This window comes from Amphiura filiformis, chromosome 8 (assembly GCF_039555335.1).
Source record: "Amphiura filiformis chromosome 8, Afil_fr2py, whole genome shotgun sequence".
In the NCBI taxonomy this organism is placed as follows: Eukaryota; Metazoa; Echinodermata; class Ophiuroidea; order Amphilepidida; family Amphiuridae; genus Amphiura; species Amphiura filiformis.
The window spans coordinates 58670833-58689638 of record NC_092635.1 but is presented as its reverse complement, the minus strand read 5'-3'; the positions used below and the strand labels follow the sequence as shown (position 1 = coordinate 58689638).

Here is an 18806-nt window from a genome sequence, read left to right as displayed (position 1 = left end):
ATGTCAATTTTAATATAAAGAAATTAAAGTCTTTGTGTGGAGTGAGCAGAACCAAACCGGCAATGGAGGAGACTTTTATGTCACACGTTTGAAAGCGTGCGAGTAAGCCTGAAATACGGGTCTGAAAATCTGAAAAACTTCTTTATTAGCCCTCAACCAAACACCGTGTGAGTGTGGTATTAAACAGTCTGCCGGTTACGAGGGCCCTAATCCCCTGTTGTTAAGCACATTTTTACGTAACTGACATGATCCTGTCACTGCACTGACGCTGACTCAGTGCAGTAAACAGCACATTTTGAGGACTAAATTAAGTTAAAAAGCACTAAAATTATGATCACTAAAAATGAGTGACGGGGATGTGCGGCCACATTGACCCCATTTTTCAACTCCCTCTCACGCAATGACTCCCTTTTTATTTTCTATTTGTTTTTTCTATTGTTTTATTGAACTCCCTCCTACCCAATGAACCCCGTTGTGAATATGTAACCGGGACCAGCTATCTAAAATAATTAGCTACATTGGGCACAACATCCGATTTAGTCCCATAGCACTATCGGTTTCCCGATAGGTACCGATGTCTGTTTTGAGTGTACCCTGAACATTTGCACAGTGTTCTCGTTTTTTAAATTTTAAATGAAAAACGATAACACTATGCAAATGTCAATTATTATGCTTGATACAATTAATTATATCACAAAGATATTGATGGCTGTATTAAAGAGCGTAAAGATGCGTGTAGAAAACATAGAAATTGGTGTAAAGTTGATAAGAATGACAAGGACCTAAGTCAAGATCTTTGGGATGATTACCAAAGAAAGCAACAAAATCCTTAATCAAAGAAAAGATCATGCAAAAGCGCATTGAGAGATCGATTGAAGTTGCTAAAGAGGGAGGTCCCCATTGTCGTAATTTTTGGCATTCACTTCGTGGAAACAAATGCAAACAGGATATCTATTCTCTAAAAGATCCATGTACTAACAAGATTATAAATAATGGTAACAAAATGAAACAATGTGTATTGTATTACTGGCGCACTCTTGGTAAAATGAATAGAGAACTTAATGAACCAAACAATGAAACATCGACACATGATATTAAAGAGTTGGTGAGTCAATATAGATCTTATAATACAAGTAATCTTATTAATGATGAATATCTTCACACACTTGATTTAACTATTGAAATGGTACATAATGCTCTTAAGAGTTCTAAGAATAATAAATCACCAGGTATTGACGGTATAACAAATGAATTATTGAAAAATGGTGGTAATTGTTTAGTAAATGCCTTATTTGAACTATTCAAGAAGATCATTGATACAAACATAATTCCAAAAGAGTGGAACGTGGGAGTTATTATCCTAGTTTTAAGAAAGGTGACCACAAAGATTTAAATAATTATAGAGGAATAACTCTTACATCTTGTATCTCAAAAGTTTATAATAGAATTATTGCCAATGCAATTTCGTATTTTCTTGAAAAAGATAATATACTTTCGGAAGTTCAGGGAGGCTTCAGAAAGGACTATAGATGCGAAGATCACATTTTTACCGTCCAGAGTATTGCAGCTAGTAGACTAGCAGAGGGTAAAGCTACTTATATGGCCTTCCTGGATTTCCGAAAGGCATTCGATACTGTTTGGCGGGATGGTCTTCTCTATTCCGCCTGGAATATTGGTATAAGAGGAAATGTTTGGAAATTAATTGACAATCCATGGTTAAATTTGGTAATATTTCCACTGACTTTTTTGAAATAGACGAAGGTGTTAAGCAAGGCTGTGTACTCTCACCGATTTTATTTTGTATCTATATAAATGAATTCACAAAGTTACTTAAAAACATAATTTGGGAATAAATGTATGTGATGTAAATATTGGTAGTATATTTTGGGCTGACGATATTGTACTAATCGCAGATAATGAACACAAATTGCAGACGATGTTAGATCTAGCGGCTAATTTTGCTCGCGCTTGGAAATTAAGCTTTAACCATAGCAAATCAAATGTATTGATTGTTGGCAAGCGATTGAACCCCAATAGACTATGGCACTTAGGGGAGAGTTTTATTCTGGGTGTCACTCTCTGTAGAAACATGTCAAATCACTATCACATTGAAGAAGTTACTAGTATTAAAAAAGGGAATCGAATGATTGGTTATATTAAATCTATTATTGATGGTCAAGACGATTTTAATCGTGTATATTATGGGGATATATTGTGGAAAAATTTGGGTCTTTCAACCATAAATTATGCTTCAGCTGTATGGGTGCCCAGTAGTTTAAATGATTCTAAGAGACTCGAGCACCTTCAAAATCAAATGGCTCGTTCTATCCTTAGAGCCCCTAGAAACACACCAATTGAATGTTTATTAGGCGATCTTGGTTGGCAACCAGTCGCTGTTCTTCAAGATAAATTACGTATAAAATATTTTAATAGACTAAGATGCATGTCTTTACATCGCTGGCCCAAATTGCTTTATAATGTCACAAATGTAATGTATATTTCAAACAAAGCCAAACACCTTCGGTGGTTGTCACATCTACAAAATGTATTTATTGAATGTGGTATGGATCACGTGTTTACTGATATGTCACTGTGTAATAACTGGGTTAACAAATGTATTAATATTCTTATTGATAACTCACATCGAAAATGGGAGAAGAACGCTATGTCTAAATCTTCTTTGTTAGATTATAACTTGATCAAAAACATGCCTCGTCTTGAAGGGTATCTGTTAAGTAACTTAGATTTCTATGCTGCATCTGTTAAATTTAAAGCACGCTCGAACACCTTACCGCTCAATGGTAGAACCCATCATTGGAACGATGGTGCAACCCGTATTTGTCCATTATGTAAGAATGGGGTTGAAGATCTAAGGCACTTTATGTTTGTTTGTCACGCACTACAAAATGTCAGAGCCGCTGAATACCACACTCTTGAATATAATCTAAATGTAAACAACTTAGATTTTATCTGGCAGCTTTTTATATCAAGTGATTTAAATGTCAAGACATGTTTTATGTTAGGTATCTCCAGTGATTATTTTCTTGATGTTTATAATATTGATGTTGACTGTTTGTTAAGTATTTTTGACTCAGCATGTAAATCATTTTTAAAAAGAGCCTGGGCCATACGTAATAATTGTATAAAGTAAGTCGACGATCTCTTACTTTATCCTTTACATGTTTAATACTCGGCTCTTCATTCTGTAATTTCACGTATATTATAGTTTGTTTTCTGTGTACAGTCCCACTCGATCTGTCGGACACCCGCTGCGATACCTACTCGATCGTAAATCGTTCACTATGCGTATACGCCCTCACTCAATCCAGTGACTTTAACGTAGCGCTGTTGCGCCTGGGCATCCGCAGCATCCCGCCCGGCCGGGTGTCTAGAGTTCGATTTTGGGCTCTCACTGTTTTAAATACTGTTTTAGTTGTTTAATTTTCTCTTGTTCCTTTTACATCTTTATGTTTTTCATATTTTGTAATACCTTTGTAAAATTGTACATGAACGCACCGTCATGTAGACGAGTGCCGCTGTTTCACAAGCGTTGTTCAAATAAAATTATTATTATTATTATTATTATTATCACCAGGTATGACAAAAAGAGTTATCCGTACCTAACCGGACACCGATTAATATCTCAACGAAATCGGTGCTCACCAAAAACTAAAAGTAACTCTAAGGCAATGACTGATGATTATAGAATGTAGCCTACATGTGGACGGCAATATTATTTTTTGTAGCTGATCCAATTGATAAGCTGTCTGCCTTAGTCAACGGTATGTCAAATCGGATGCTGTCCGAAGTGTCACATTTTATGCACAGAAACCGCGTTAAAATTATAAGTTAGTCTGTATACCATTGATCATATACACTTGCTGAAGCTAGACGTATTTACTGGAAAGGCTATTAAACTAAAACCAGTCACTTTACATCAGTTCCTATTGAAGTCCTACTGCTTGCGCGCTGAGGTCCCATAGACGTTTGGCAGCCTTCTCATCCTGAGCAAAATCCTTGAGTTTTGTTGGCGCACAATCTCTGCAATAAAGAAACGTAAATAATTTTTGTTCATACCATGGAACCACTTATTCTAAGGTGAGTTGAGCGATTAAATGGTATTTAGCAACACTGCTTATCCGTGAAATTTCCTTTTCAAGGAAAAATGAGCGCAATACACATATCAGAGAGATTATGACGTTTCATACGCCCTGCGCACGCCTTACGGGTGGTAACACGTGCATACATAGCGATTGTCTCGGTTCCAAGCTGGACTACGCTCATACGTCACGAAGGAGCACAAATCGAGACCAACGCTTAAGAAATCTGAGGGCGACTGTCTGATAATTTTACAGTGCATGTCTGTAGTTCTATCTTTCCTTCAATTCGGTCTGCTTTTGATGTTGAATAAACAGGACTAACATGTCCTTGAATTTCAATTATATTTCAGTGCTATCATAAATATTATGGTTGTAAAAATATTTCGGTAGATTTTAATAGAAGTGAGTGAAGGTTTGAATCAAAACTGCAAATCGCAACCACTATTTATATGGCCGATTTCGCGTACATTTAAGTGTATAATCTTAAGTCGTGTATAAAACAAGGTAAACACTATACTCACTTGAAATACACACCCGATGTGGTGGCAATGCTTTCCTCAACCGCACAGTAAACACTTGTTTGAGCCCCTTGTACAACAGTCTTTCCGAAAAACCACATACAAAACCGAAGTAATGGTAGAGTGACGAATGCCAGTGGCATTGAATTATATGCGTAACGATCCAATTCGGTCAGAATTGCACCGGGATGCACGACATTGGCTGTGACTCCAGTCCCTATAAAATTATACATAGTAACAACATATCAAAATTGATTTTCTTGGCATCTCTATAAAGACCAAAAAACAAAAATGTAAAATAAAACAAAATAGAGAACGAAAGAAAACCCTATAATAAATATTGTCACGTTAATTCACATTTCCTTTGACTCATACTTAGCATAATAATGTCAAACTAGAGATACACTTTACCTTTGAGTCGTTTGCTTAATTCGTTCGTAAACAAAATATTGGCCAGTTTGCTTTGTCCATACGCAAAGAATCCGGTAAAGTTTTGTTTGAGATGTATATCATCAAATCTGATTCCTCTGTTAGCCCACAGATAGGCATCAGAAGATACAGTGACGATTCTGCTTGGGGAAGACTTTTTTAGAAGGTCTAGGAGAAGGTTTGTAAGAAGGAAATGCCCGAAGTGATTGGTTCCGATGATCATTTCAAATCCGTCTATTGTTTCAGTTCGTGGAGTTTGAGATGAACCTGAGGAGGGAAGTTGGTAAATTTGTTAATGACAAATCATTAGATTTAGAGATTATTATTAGGCATACGATTAGGTCTTAGGATTATGGGTTGGGTTAAGATTAGGATAAACTGTAGGGTTAGTTAAGCGATTGATGGTAGGGATGGGTATGAAATGCTATATTCTAATATCATAGTTTCCTTTATTTTCGGATTTTAAGTCACCTTTATTTTCAGTTTCCTATTCTGCACAAACAATGAGAGTACCTGCTGCCTGTTGAACAATTAAAAGTCCTACTTGTTGAAATTACTTGTCTTGAATTGACGACATTTCTATAAAATACAACGTATATGGCTATATAACGCCAACATTCATGCGAACAATTGCGCCTTCAGCTACATGACGTACCTGCATTATTTACAAGAACGTCGAGCCTTTCTTCCTCATTTGTAACACGTTCAGCAAAGTTCCTTATGGAAGCTAGCGAAGACAAATCCAGTTGGCAGACAACAACTTTATCATTAGATGTAGACCTTCTGATGTCATCAGCCGCAGCTTGTGCTTTACTTACATTACGGCAAGCAAGAATGACCTTCGCCCCTGTAACGTAAGAATATAAATTTTGGGATTTATAGTGCACAATGCGACCAACACACAGGCTTCTGCACACTTTAAATGTTTCCGGTACCAACTGCAACATTAGGTGAGGCTCTGGATAACGAAATGCCCCTTTAATAAATGATTTAATTTAATAAATAATCAGCTTCGTGATTATCTTTTATTCTGACTAGACCATGAGCCTAGTGTTTGATCAAGACCCAGGCCTATTAAAACGTACATTATACAGTGTGGTGTCAAATATAGTTACTTATATTATATACAAAATACTATTCAAAGCATGGTGTTATCTGTGTGCATACGGTGCGTATACATATGGTATTTTACACGTGCCTGTGTGCATCGAGTGCATACCCTGCATTTTCCCACTCTCAATCTTACCTCTCTTTGCTAATTCTCTGGCTGTCTCTTTCCCAATCCCAGTATTTGAACCAGTAATGATGACCGTTTTACCATCCAATCTGGCTTGGCTGTAACACCGACCCCCAGCAATGAATCTCCTCCAGGCATAGATAGATACACATCCTGGAAGATGAACAGAATTGCACAAGAACAAACCACCCCCGGGAAACTACCATAGTCGTTATGAATATGACAGAAAGCCTCTTTGTTTAATTCATGTTCTGCATTAATTTTCTTGAATTATAGAAGAAGGTGGGATCTGACGACAATGCGTTGCACCGTTAACCATGTGTCGCCCTCTATCGCTCACTTATAACGCTGAATCTTCGTTAAATAATTGATACCGGCTAATCCCGTGCTCTTCAACTCAAAATAATTCGTGCGTAGCGTAACATGAATTGAACAAAGAATTGAATCGTTATTCGGTATTCTGTCAAACTCATTACGAAATATTATGTCGTTTTTTTGCTGGTTAAGGCCTATGTTCTGCGAGCAGTAGTTTTTCTTCCAAACTACCTCAATGTTTCGACTACTCTCAATTTAAACAGGTATTACTATATTCTTACACCGATGCTACAGTCATTTAAATAACTAAAGAGAATTATCGGAAAGATTCGAATTTTAGGCACAAACTAAAAGTACTCTCCAGTAAAATTCCCACCAGCAAATAAGGCACGGTCCCTAAGTTCTTGTTGGGATTTCAGAGGAGAGAACCCTTTACTTGCATGTGGAATTACCCCAAGGCAAAGGAGCCCATGTGCGCCATTAGGCGAATTTTTACGGTATTGTATTGAATTATTTCGAAGGTAATGTCTTTGGAATGCTGGTGTATTAGTAAGAGACAAGTGCTAATGTCTAGCGACCAAATCTTTGGAACAAAGGTTTGAAAGTGTTTTGGCCATTTGATTTTTTAAAGTTGTTCTGTTGAATTTGTCATGTCAAAGAACATATAATTAGACACTAAAATCATTGAAATTGGACAATCTTAAGGGGGTACTACACCCATTGAATTTTTTTCGCATTTTTTTTTGCATTTTGTGAAGAAATGAGAAAAAAAATTGGACAAAGTAGTATGCAAAATGAAGGGGTAAGTCTTCTCGTTCTATTGGTGGCATCAGTATCAATGTAGCTTTCATGCTTTTACATGTAGAAGCCAAAAGGTGGTACATCACCAATGTTTTAAATTCACTTCATTTTGGAAAGCTTACTATCAACGGATTTCGTTAAAATTTTGGATACATGTTGCAAACGCATTAGAGAAATAATGTTGATATGTAAAATGGGAATAAATGGTTCTTGATGACTTCATGAACTTGGTGATTTTCAGTGCTCCACACCTATCAACAAACGAACTGGTTAAAATGCTTCTATTTTCAATGTTAAACTATATTTTGTATTTTTAACTAGCGACATTATTTCACTGAAACCTAATTAAGCCATAGGTAAAAAGTTTCCACAACCAAACTACAGTTATGTTGAAAAAATTGTATTTCTCTTCACCTATACCATCAGATTAGGTAGTTTTTCGTAAGCTTCATTTTTGTGATTTTGGTACCAATTTTACCTTTGTCTAGTTGAAATGGATTGGAAAAACCAATCTAAATTGTACTCGCCATTTACATCCATTCCCAAGAAATGTTATTCTGTCCATCATAGGATTATATATCCAGTAAAAAGACAAACTAGACCAAATATCAAAATTGATGCCTCATTGCAGCTATGTTGATATATCACATGTGTATACAAAATGGGGTAAAATTTGACCTCAACCACGTGACATATAACCTGACCTATGATGACCTATAACCGTATAGAAATCTCTTTTCCAAACAAAACATGATAGAGACATGATAGTATTAAATTTGCTATACCATTCATTGATGAAGAGATATAGTTGATCACAAGTCTGAAGATGGTATAACAAAGGATATAATTTATTCTATTCAAGTACAACTTGAATAGAATAAATTATGTTTTGTTATGAGTGAGGCACACATACTGAGTTACTATAATCCCATAGTAACAGGTAAACAAAAAAGTATATAGGGCAAAAATGATATATGATATAAAATGGTCTAAAATCACTTTGTAGGTAGAGATATTTTATAAGTTTAGGACATGAGATGATGAACATATTTATGTAGTTCATAAATTTGCAAGAAAAAAAAAAAGAAGAGGGTACTGATGAAAATCAGGGTATTATTCCCCTTAACTGAAGTAGTAAAATTGTACCCAGCCGAAAGTGCGTTGACTTTAGACAAATTTCTGCATATAGCGTCGTAACATAAGGTCGCAGACAGGGCAAACTATACATTTTTGAATTCCTTATGACTAGTCGAGTAATTTGATTAAAAAAAAAAAGAATTGGGATATTTGGTAATTCTGACCCCTGTTTGACCTTAATTGACCCTACCAAAATGCCTGACACTTTAAAGAGGGCAGCCCAAGTCAAATTTGTTCAATATCCTGCATATGGCATGCCAAAAACACTGTCAAATATTTGTTCCAAAGATTTGGTCGTTAGAGTGATTAGCACTGGTCTAACTACATTGACGTAAATTGTAAACATAAAATATTGAAATGCATGATAGTGTTATACTTACCTATACCAGCGATGATGAAAGTTCGAATACTTTTAATACGTGTAAAGTCCATGTTCTATATCAACAAAAAAAAAAAAAAATGTAGGACTATTAAACTGATGATTAAAAGATATAGATATTAGAGCCCCAAACGGCTTCCTGTCATATTACCAGGCCTCATTCAAAATACAACTCTACACTACAGACCATAGGGCCTACGTCTACACTGTCACCACACTTTACCTCTGTGTGGCAGGTGATTGAGAACTGAATCGGGAACTGAATAATATCACAGATGATAATATCAAAACAAATAAATTCAAGGTCAAAGGTTCAAGTATTTATAGAACTGATTACTGTTTTGAAAAAAATAATTTTGTTTGGTTGCTTGTTGAGCTAAATTATTACATAATATACAAAAATATATATAGTTAATCAAAACAGCTGAAATTGTGCTCGATACTGTTACGAGTCGTACTTGACTCAAGGCCAAAATCACCTTTACCCAAATTCACACGAATGCACAACACCAATACACAGTTTGATTAAGCTACTAAAACCAAAGTCTTTAATTGAAAGCCAGTTATGATTGGTACAATATATGACAACAAATGCACATACATAATAATCAAATATAATCACTCTTTAACTATTTTGTACTTAGCCAGCATTCTTCTTCTTGGTGATCATAAAGTTCTTGCAATGTTCTGGACGACTGATGTAATATATCCTTATTCACTTGTCCTGCGAAAATCAGTGAAGTCCTTTGTACACTTGCATTGATAAATCCTTGCGTATAAAATCCTTGTACGAAAATGGTGTTCTCCAAACACGTTTATAACTCCTTGCGCAGTTCTCCTGTACTAAACTCCTTGCGCTGTTCTCCTATGCTAAACTCCTTGCGCAGTTCTCCAAATTTAACTCCTTGTGCTGCTTTCTCCAAACTTGGTGCTATTTCCACCTTTCACACAATATCTTCAGGAAGCAGGACTGCGATGCAGTTGTCCCCACTTATTTTGACAGTTGTGTTGCTCCTTTAACCAGACTTCAGCAAATCGGCAGAAGAATATATATTCCTTTCTTGGAAGAATAACGTTCTTTGACGTATTCTAGATCTTCTCCGACAACACTGGTAAATAGTAGTACTTTGACTACATAAAATATTTCTGGTATGCAATTTCCTTTCTTTGAAGGAATTGGACTGTAAGCATATTAGTTAGTTAGCCCAGATCAACACTATAAACTGTGACAATAATTGTGTTTACATTTCTTATATATCAAGCCTGGGAAAACCCCAACACCATGTGTCGCCCTCTATCGCTCACTTATAACGCTGAATCTTCGTTAAATAATTGATACCGGCTAATCCCGTGCTCTTCAACTCAAAATAATTCGTGCGTAGCGTAACATGAATTGAACAAAGAATTGAATCGTTATTCGGTATTCTGTCAAACTCATTACGAAATATTATGTCGTTTTTTTGCTGGTTAAGGCCTATGTTCTGCGAGCAGTAGTTTTTCTTCCAAACTACCTCAATGTTTCGACTACTCTAAATTTAAACAGGTATTACTATATTCTTACACCGATGCTACAGTCATTTAAATAACTAAAGAGAATTATCGGAAAGATTCGAATTTTAGGCACAAACTAAAAGTACTCTCCAGTAAAATTCCCACCAGCAAATAAGGCACGGTCCCTAAGTTCTTGTTGGGATTTCAGAGGAGAGAACCCTTTACTTGCATGTGGAATTACCCCAAGGCAAAGGAGCCCATGTGCGCCATTAGGCGAATTTTTACGGTATTGTATTGAATTATTTCGAAGGTAATGTCTTTGGAATGCTGGTGTATTAGTAAGAGACAAGTGCTAATGTCTAGCGACCAAATCTTTGGAACAAAGGTTTGAAAGTGTTTTTGGCCATTTGATTTTTTTAAAGTTGTTCTGTTGAATTTGTCATGTCAAAGAACATATAATTAGACACTAAAATCATTGAAATTGGACAATCTTAAGGGGTACTACACCCATTGAATTTTTTTTTTTTTTTTTGAAGAAATGAGAAAAAAAAATTGGACAAAGTAGTATGCAAAATGAAGGGTAAGTCTTCTCGTTCTATTGGTGGCATCAGTATCAATGTAGCTTTCATGCTTTTACATGTAGAAGCCAAAAGGTGGTACATCACCAATGTTTTAAATTCACTTCATTTTGGAAAGCTTACTATCAACGGATTTCGTTAAAATTTTGGATACATGTTGCAAACGCATTAGAGAAATAATGTTGATATGTAAAATGGGAATAAATGGTTCTTGATGACTTCATGAACTTGGTGATTTTCAGTGCTCCACACCTATCAACAAACGAACTGGTTAAAATGCTTCTATTTTCAATGTTAAACTATATTTTGTATTTTTAACTAGCGACATTATTTCACTGAAACCTAATTAAGCCATAGGTAAAAAGTTTCCACAACCAAACTACAGTTATGTTGAAAAATTGTATTTCTCTTCACCTATACCATCAGATTAGGTAGTTTTTCGTAAGCTTCATTTTTGTGATTTTGGTACCAATTTTACCTTTGTCTAGTTGAAATGGATTGGAAAAACCAATCTAAATTGTACTCGCCATTTACATCCATTCCCAAGAAATGTTATTCTGTCCATCATAGGATTATATATCCAGTAAAAAGACAAACTAGACCAAATATCAAAATTGATGCCTCATTGCAGCTATGTTGATATATCACATGTGTATACAAAATGGGGTAAAATTTGACCTCAACCACGTGACATATAACCTGACCTATGATGACCTATAACCGTATAGAAATCTCTTTTCCAAACAAAACATGATAGAGACATGATAGTATTAAATTTGCTATACCATTCATTGATGAAGAGATATAGTTGATCACAAGTCTGAAGATGGTATAACAAAGGATATAATTTATTCTATTCAAGTACAACTTGAATAGAATAAATTATGTTTTGTTATGAGTGAGGCACACATACTGAGTTACTATAATCCCATAGTAACAGGTAAACAAAAAAGTATATAGGGCAAAAATGATATATGATATAAAATGGTCTAAAATCACTTTGTAGGTAGAGATATTTTATAAGTTTAGGACATGAGATGATGAACATATTTATGTAGTTCATACATAAAAAAAAAAAAAAAAAAGAAGAGGGTACTGATGAAAATCAGGGTATTATTCCCCTTAACTGAAGTAGTAAAATTGTACCCAGCCGAAAGTGCGTTGACTTTAGACAAATTTCTGCATATAGCGTCGTAACATAAGGTCGCAGACAGGGCAAACTATACATTTTTGAATTCCTTATGACTAGTCGAGTAATTTGATTAAAAAAAAAAAAGAATTGGGATATTTGGTAATTCTGACCCCTGTTTGACCTTAATTGACCCTACCAAAATGCCTGACACTTTAAAGAGGGCAGCCCAAGTCAAATTTGTTCAATATCCTGCATATGGCATGCCAAAAACACTGTCAAATATTTGTTCCAAAGATTTGGTCGTTAGAGTGATTAGCACTGGTCTAACTACATTGACGTAAATTGTAAACATAAAATATTGAAATGCATGATAGTGTTATACTTACCTATACCAGCGATGATGAAAGTTCGAATACTTTTAATACGTGTAAAGTCCATGTTCTATATCAACGGCTTCTGGCAAAAATGTAGGACTATTAAACTGATGATTAAAAGATATAGATATTAGAGCCCCAAACGGCTTCCTGTCATATTACCAGGCCTCATTCAAAATACAACTCTACACTACAGACCATAGGGCCTACGTCTACACTGTCACCACACTTTACCTCTGTGTGGCAGGTGATTGAGAACTGAATCGGGAACTGAATAATATCACAGATGATAATATCAAAACAAATAAATTCAAGGTCAAAGGTTCAAGTATTTATAGAACTGATTACTGTTTTGAAAAAAATAATTTTGTTTGGTTGCTTGTTGAGCTAAATTATTACATAATATACAAAAATATATATAGTTAATCAAAACAGCTGAAATTGTGCTCGATACTGTTACGAGTCGTACTTGACTCAAGGCCAAAATCACCTTTTACCCAAATTCACACGAATGCACAACACAAATACACTGTTTGATTAAGCTAACAAAATCTAAGTCTTTAATTGAAAGCCAGTTATGATTGGTACAATATATGACAACAAATGCACATACATAATAATCAAATATAATCACTCTTTAACTATTTTGTACTTAGCCAGCATTCTTCTTCTTGGTGATCATAAAGTTCTTGCAATGTTCTGGACGACTGATGTAATATATCCTTATTCACTTGTCCTGCGAAAATCAGTGAAGTCCTTTGTACACTTGCATTGATAAATCCTTGCGTATAAAATCCTTGTACGAAAATGGTGTTCTCCAAACACGTTTATAACTCCTTGCGCAGTTCTCCTGTACTAAACTCCTTGCGCTGTTCTCCTATGCTAAACTCCTTGCGCAGTTCTCCAAATTTAACTCCTTGTGCTGCTTTCTCCAAACTTGGTGCTATTTCCACCTTTCACACAATATCTTCAGGAAGCAGGACTGCGATGCAGTTGTCCCCACTTATTTTGACAGTTGTGTTGCTCCTTTAACCAGACTTCAGCAAATCGGCAGAAGAATATATATTCCTTTCTTGGAAGAATAACGTTCTTTGACGTATTCTAGATCTTCTCCGACAACACTGGTAAATAGTAGTACTTTGACTACATAAAATATTTCTGGTATGCAATTTCCTTTCTTTGAAGGAATTGGACTGTAAGCATATTAGTTAGTTAGCCCAGATCAACACTATAAACTGTGACAATAATTGTGTTTACATTTCTTATATATCAAGCCTGGGAAAACCCCATTCTATTATGGGCCATTTACTGCCTTCACACTATGCTCAATCTGGGAAATTCCCAAGTCTTACTTATAACATTAACCTTTCTCATTACATCACTTCCTGAGGGGAAATCCCATTACATCACTTCCTGAGGGGAATCCCATTACATCATTTTCAGGGGTTTCCAAATATTCCAAATTAGATATGATTCAACTTGTTTTGCTCAATTTGAGAGGGAATTCCCCAAAATGTCATCACTCATGTAACTTTGTAAACAAAGATAAATCATCAAATTAAATTACTCAGGGCACATCACAATACTTAATAGTAGAGCATGTAATAAAATTAATAAAAATACAAAAACAGCGTAATATTATGCCTTTAGGCGTGAAACTCCGAGTAATAAAATCATGCTATCTATACAATAAGCAGGCTTACTTTCTCTCTCCCTCTTTCCGTCCACAAACAAACCAAGATCAGTAGTTCAAGCAAAGTATTCTAGCAAAGTATCTAGAATACTTTGGTTCAAGATATACCTCTATAGCACTAGCAGTCACTAGAGAACTATGTCACTAGTGCTACATCTTCTAATGGTAGATAGAGATTTGTCATTTCTGTCTGTTGGTAAGTGTATGCAGGGGGTAACACTAAATTCGCGGTGTTTGTATTATCAACGCAAACGAATCGAACCTGTTGAAGAGCAAGGTCAGACCGGGCGGAAGTGGGTCAACTACTATGATCCTATCAGGCCACAGTGATTTGTTTTTTTCCAAGAAAGTCTTTTAACTTGATATTGGAATATCTTTTTGCTGAAGTAATGTCGAAATTAGGATTTACTGACAACAATATGAAGGAAATGCATGACATGCATATGAAATGAAATACAAGTCAGTATTTGAAGTCATAATATGTGACACTTCACGTGATCTTGCATTTGATTTTTTTAAAGTTGTTCTGTTGAATTTGTCATGTCAAAGAACATATAATTAGACACTAAAATCATTGAAATTGGACAATCTTAAGGGGGTACTACACCCATTGAATTTTTTTCGCATTTTTTTGCATTTTGTGAAGAAATGAGAAAAAAAAATTGGACAAAGTAGTATGCAAAATGAAGGGGTAAGTCTTCTCGTTCTATTGGTGGCATCAGTATCAATGTAGCTTTCATGCTTTTACATGTAGAAGCCAAAAGGTGGTACATCACCAATGTTTTAAATTCACTTCATTTTGGAAAGCTTACTATCAACGGATTTCGTTAAAATTTTGGATACATGTTGCAAACGCATTAGAGAAATAATGTTGATATGTAAAATGGGAATAAATGGTTCTTGATGACTTCATGAACTTGGTGATTTTCAGTGCTCCACACCTATCAACAAACGAACTGGTTAAAATGCTTCTATTTTCAATGTTAAGCTATATTTTGTATTTTTAACTAGCGACATTATTTCACTGAAACCTAATTAAGCCATAGGTAAAAAGTTTCCACAACCAAACTACAGTTATGTTGAAAAAATTGTATTTCTCTTCACCTATACCATCAGATTAGGTAGTTTTTCGTAAGCTTCATTTTTGTGATGTTGGTACCAATTTTACCTTTGTCTAGTTGAAATGGATTGGAAAAACCAATCTAAATTGTACTCGCAATTTACATCCATTCCCAAGAAATGTTATTCTGTCCATCATAGGATTATATATCCAGTAAAAAGACAAACTAGACCAAATATCAAAATTGATGCCTCATTGCAGCTATGTTGATATATCACATGTGTATACAAAATGGGGTAAAATTTGACCTCAACCACGTGACATATAACCTGACCTATGATGACCTATAACCGTATAGAAATCTCTTTTCCAAACAAAACATGATAGAGACATGATAGTATTAAATTTGCTATACCATTCATTGATGAAGAGATATAGTTGATCACAAGTCTGAAGATGGTATAACAAAGGATATAATTTATTCTATTCAAGTACAACTTGAATAGAATAAATTATGTTTTGTTATGAGTGAGGCACACATACTGAGTTACTATAATCCCATAGTAACAGGTAAACAAAAAAGTATATAGGGCAAAAATGATATATGATATAAAATGGTCTAAAATCACTTTGTAGGTAGAGATATTTTATAAGTTTAGGACATGAGATGATGAACATATTTATGTAGTTCATAAATTTGCAAGAAAAAAAAAGAAGAGGGGTACTGATGAAAATCAGGGTATTATTCCCCCTTAACTGAAGTAGTAAAATTGTACCCAGCCGAAAGTGCGTTGACTTTAGACAAATTTCTGCATATAGCGTCGTAACATAAGGTCGCAGACAGGGCAAACTATACATTTTTGAATTCCTTATGACTAGTCGAGTAATTTGATTTAAAAAAAAAAGAATTGGGATATTTGGTAATTCTGACCCCTGTTTGACCTTAATTGACCCTACCAAAATGCCTGACACTTTAAAGAGGGCAGCCCAAGTCAAATTTGTTCAATATCCTGCATATGGCATGCCAAAACACTGTCAAATATTTGTTCCAAAGATTTGGTCGTTAGAGTGATTAGCACTGGTCTAACTACATTGACGTAAATTGTAAACATAAAATATTGAAATGCATGATAGTGTTATACTTACCTATACCAGCGATGATGAAAGTTCGAATACTTTTAATACGTGTAAAGTCCATGTTCTATATCAAACGGCTAAAAAAAAAATGTAGGACTATTAAACTGATGATTAAAAGATATAGATATTAGAGCCCCAAACGGCTTCCTGTCATATTACCAGGCCTCATTCAAAATACAACTCTACACTACAGACCATAGGGCCTACGTCTACACTGTCACCACACTTTACCTCTGTGTGGCAGGTGATTGAGAACTGAATCGGGAACTGAATAATATCACAGATGATAATATCAAAACAAATAAATTCAAGGTCAAAGGTTCAAGTATTTATAGAACTGATTACTGTTTTGAAAAAAATAATTTTGTTTGGTTGCTTGTTGAGCTAAATTATTACATAATATACAAAAATATATATAGTTAATCAAAACAGCTGAAATTGTGCTCGATACTGTTACGAGTCGTACTTGACTCAAGGCCAAAATCACCTTTTACCCAAATTCACACGAATGCACAACACAAATACACTGTTTGATTAAGCTAACAAAATCTAAGTCTTTAATTGAAAGCCAGTTATGATTGGTACAATATATGACAACAAATGCACATACATAATAATCAAATATAATCACTCTTTAACTATTTTGTACTTAGCCAGCATTCTTCTTCTTGGTGATCATAAAGTTCTTGCAATGTTCTGGACGACTGATGTAATATATCCTTATTCACTTGTCCTGCGAAAATCAGTGAAGTCCTTTGTACACTTGCATTGATAAATCCTTGCGTATAAAATCCTTGTACGAAAATGGTGTTCTCCAAACACGTTTATAACTCCTTGCGCAGTTCTCCTGTACTAAACTCCTTGCGCTGTTCTCCTATGCTAAACTCCTTGCGCAGTTCTCCAAATTTAACTCCTTGTGCTGCTTTCTCCAAACTTGGTGCTATTTCCACCTTTCACACAATATCTTCAGGAAGCAGGACTGCGATGCAGTTGTCCCCACTTATTTTGACAGTTGTGTTGCTCCTTTAACCAGACTTCAGCAAATCGGCAGAAGAATATATATTCCTTTCTTGGAAGAATAACGTTCTTTGACGTATTCTAGATCTTCTCCGACAACACTGGTAAATAGTAGTACTTTGACTACATAAAATATTTCTGGTATGCAATTTCCTTTCTTTGAAGGAATTGGACTGTAAGCATATTAGTTAGCTAGCCCAGATCAACACTATACTCTGTGACAATAATTGTGTTTACATTTCTTATATATCAAGCCTGGGAAAACCCCATTCTATTATGGGCCATTTACTGCCTTCACACTATGCTCAATCTGGGAAATTCACAAGTCTTACTTATAACATTAACCTTTCTCATTACATCACTTCCTGAGGGAAATCCCATTACATCACTTCCTGAGGGGAATCCCATTACATCATTTTCAGGGGTTTCCAAATATTCCAAATTAGATATGATTCAACTTGTTTTGCTCAATTTGAGAGGGGAATTCCCCCAAAATGTCATCACTCATGTAACTTTGTAAACAAAGATAAATCATCAAATTAAATTACTCAGGGCACATCACAATACTTAATAGTAGAGCATGTAATAAAATTAATAAAAATACAAAAACAGCGTAATATTATGCCTTTAGGCGTGAAACTCCGAGTAATAAAATCATGCTATCTATACAATAAGCAGGCTTACTTTCTCTCTCCCTATTTCCGTCCACAAACAAACCAAGATCAGTAGTTCAAGCAAAGTATTCTAGCAAAGTATCTAGAATACTTTGGTTCAAGATATACCTCTATAGCAGTCACTAGAGAACTATGTCACTAGTGCTACATGTTCTAATGGTAGATAGAGATTTGTCATTTCTGTCTGTTGGTAAGTGTATGCAGGGGGTAACACTAAATTCACGGTGTTTGTATTATCAACGCAAACGAATCGAACCTGTTGAAGAGCAAGGTCAGACCGGGCGGAAGTGGGTCAACTACTATGATCCTATCAGGCCACAGTGATTTGTTTTTTTCCAAGAAAGTCTTTTAACTTGATATTGGAATATCTTTTTGCTGAAGTAATGTCGAAATTAGGATTTACTGACAACAATATGAAGGAAATGCATGACATGCATATGAAATGAAATACAAGTCAGTATTTGAAGTCATAATATGTGACACTTCACGTGATCTTGCATTTTCACGCCAAGTGTTTCTAGAATGCTGCTAAAATAAGAAATTTATTGCACATTCTAGGGAAGCGTGGTTACCTTTTGAAATCGCCAAGTGGGAGGGTTTTCAATGAAATATTTTTTGTGTTAAAACTGAAGCATCCTATGTATAAAAGAATATATGAATATTAACTGCACATCATATACAGCCTGTCTAAAAAAAAAATTGTGCAAGTGAAAAGCGCTCTCTTTGGCAATTAG

General features: G+C 35.1%; 1 protein-coding gene across 1 annotated transcript; it reads right to left on the bottom strand.

The window, feature by feature from the left end:
- Positions 1-2567: 2567 nt before the first annotated feature.
- On the bottom strand, positions 2568-8982 carry LOC140159294 (retinol dehydrogenase 12-like). Its single transcript, XM_072182710.1, has 6 exons — positions 8918-8982; positions 6294-6437; positions 5703-5894; positions 5030-5314; positions 4622-4835; positions 2568-4041 (listed from the first exon to the last, which is right to left on the bottom strand). The coding sequence occupies exons 1-6, from the start codon at positions 8967-8969 to the stop codon at positions 3945-3947; spliced, it is 984 nt and encodes a 327-aa protein (XP_072038811.1). The 5' UTR covers positions 8970-8982; the 3' UTR covers positions 2568-3944.
- Positions 8983-18806: the final 9824 nt, after the last annotated feature.

Coding starts and splice junctions, on each gene's coding strand:
- LOC140159294 (XM_072182710.1), bottom strand. CDS start 8,969: ATGGACTTTACACGTATTAAAAGTATTCGAACTTTCATCATCGCTGGT. Junction 5,895..6,293: donor CAGAGAATTAGCAAAGAGAG/GTAAGATTGAGA, acceptor CTTACGTTACAG/GGGCGAAGGTCATTCTTGCT. Junction 4,042..4,621: donor ACATCGGGTGTGTATTTCAA/GTGAGTATAGTG, acceptor TCTTTATTGCAG/AGATTGTGCGCCAACAAAAC.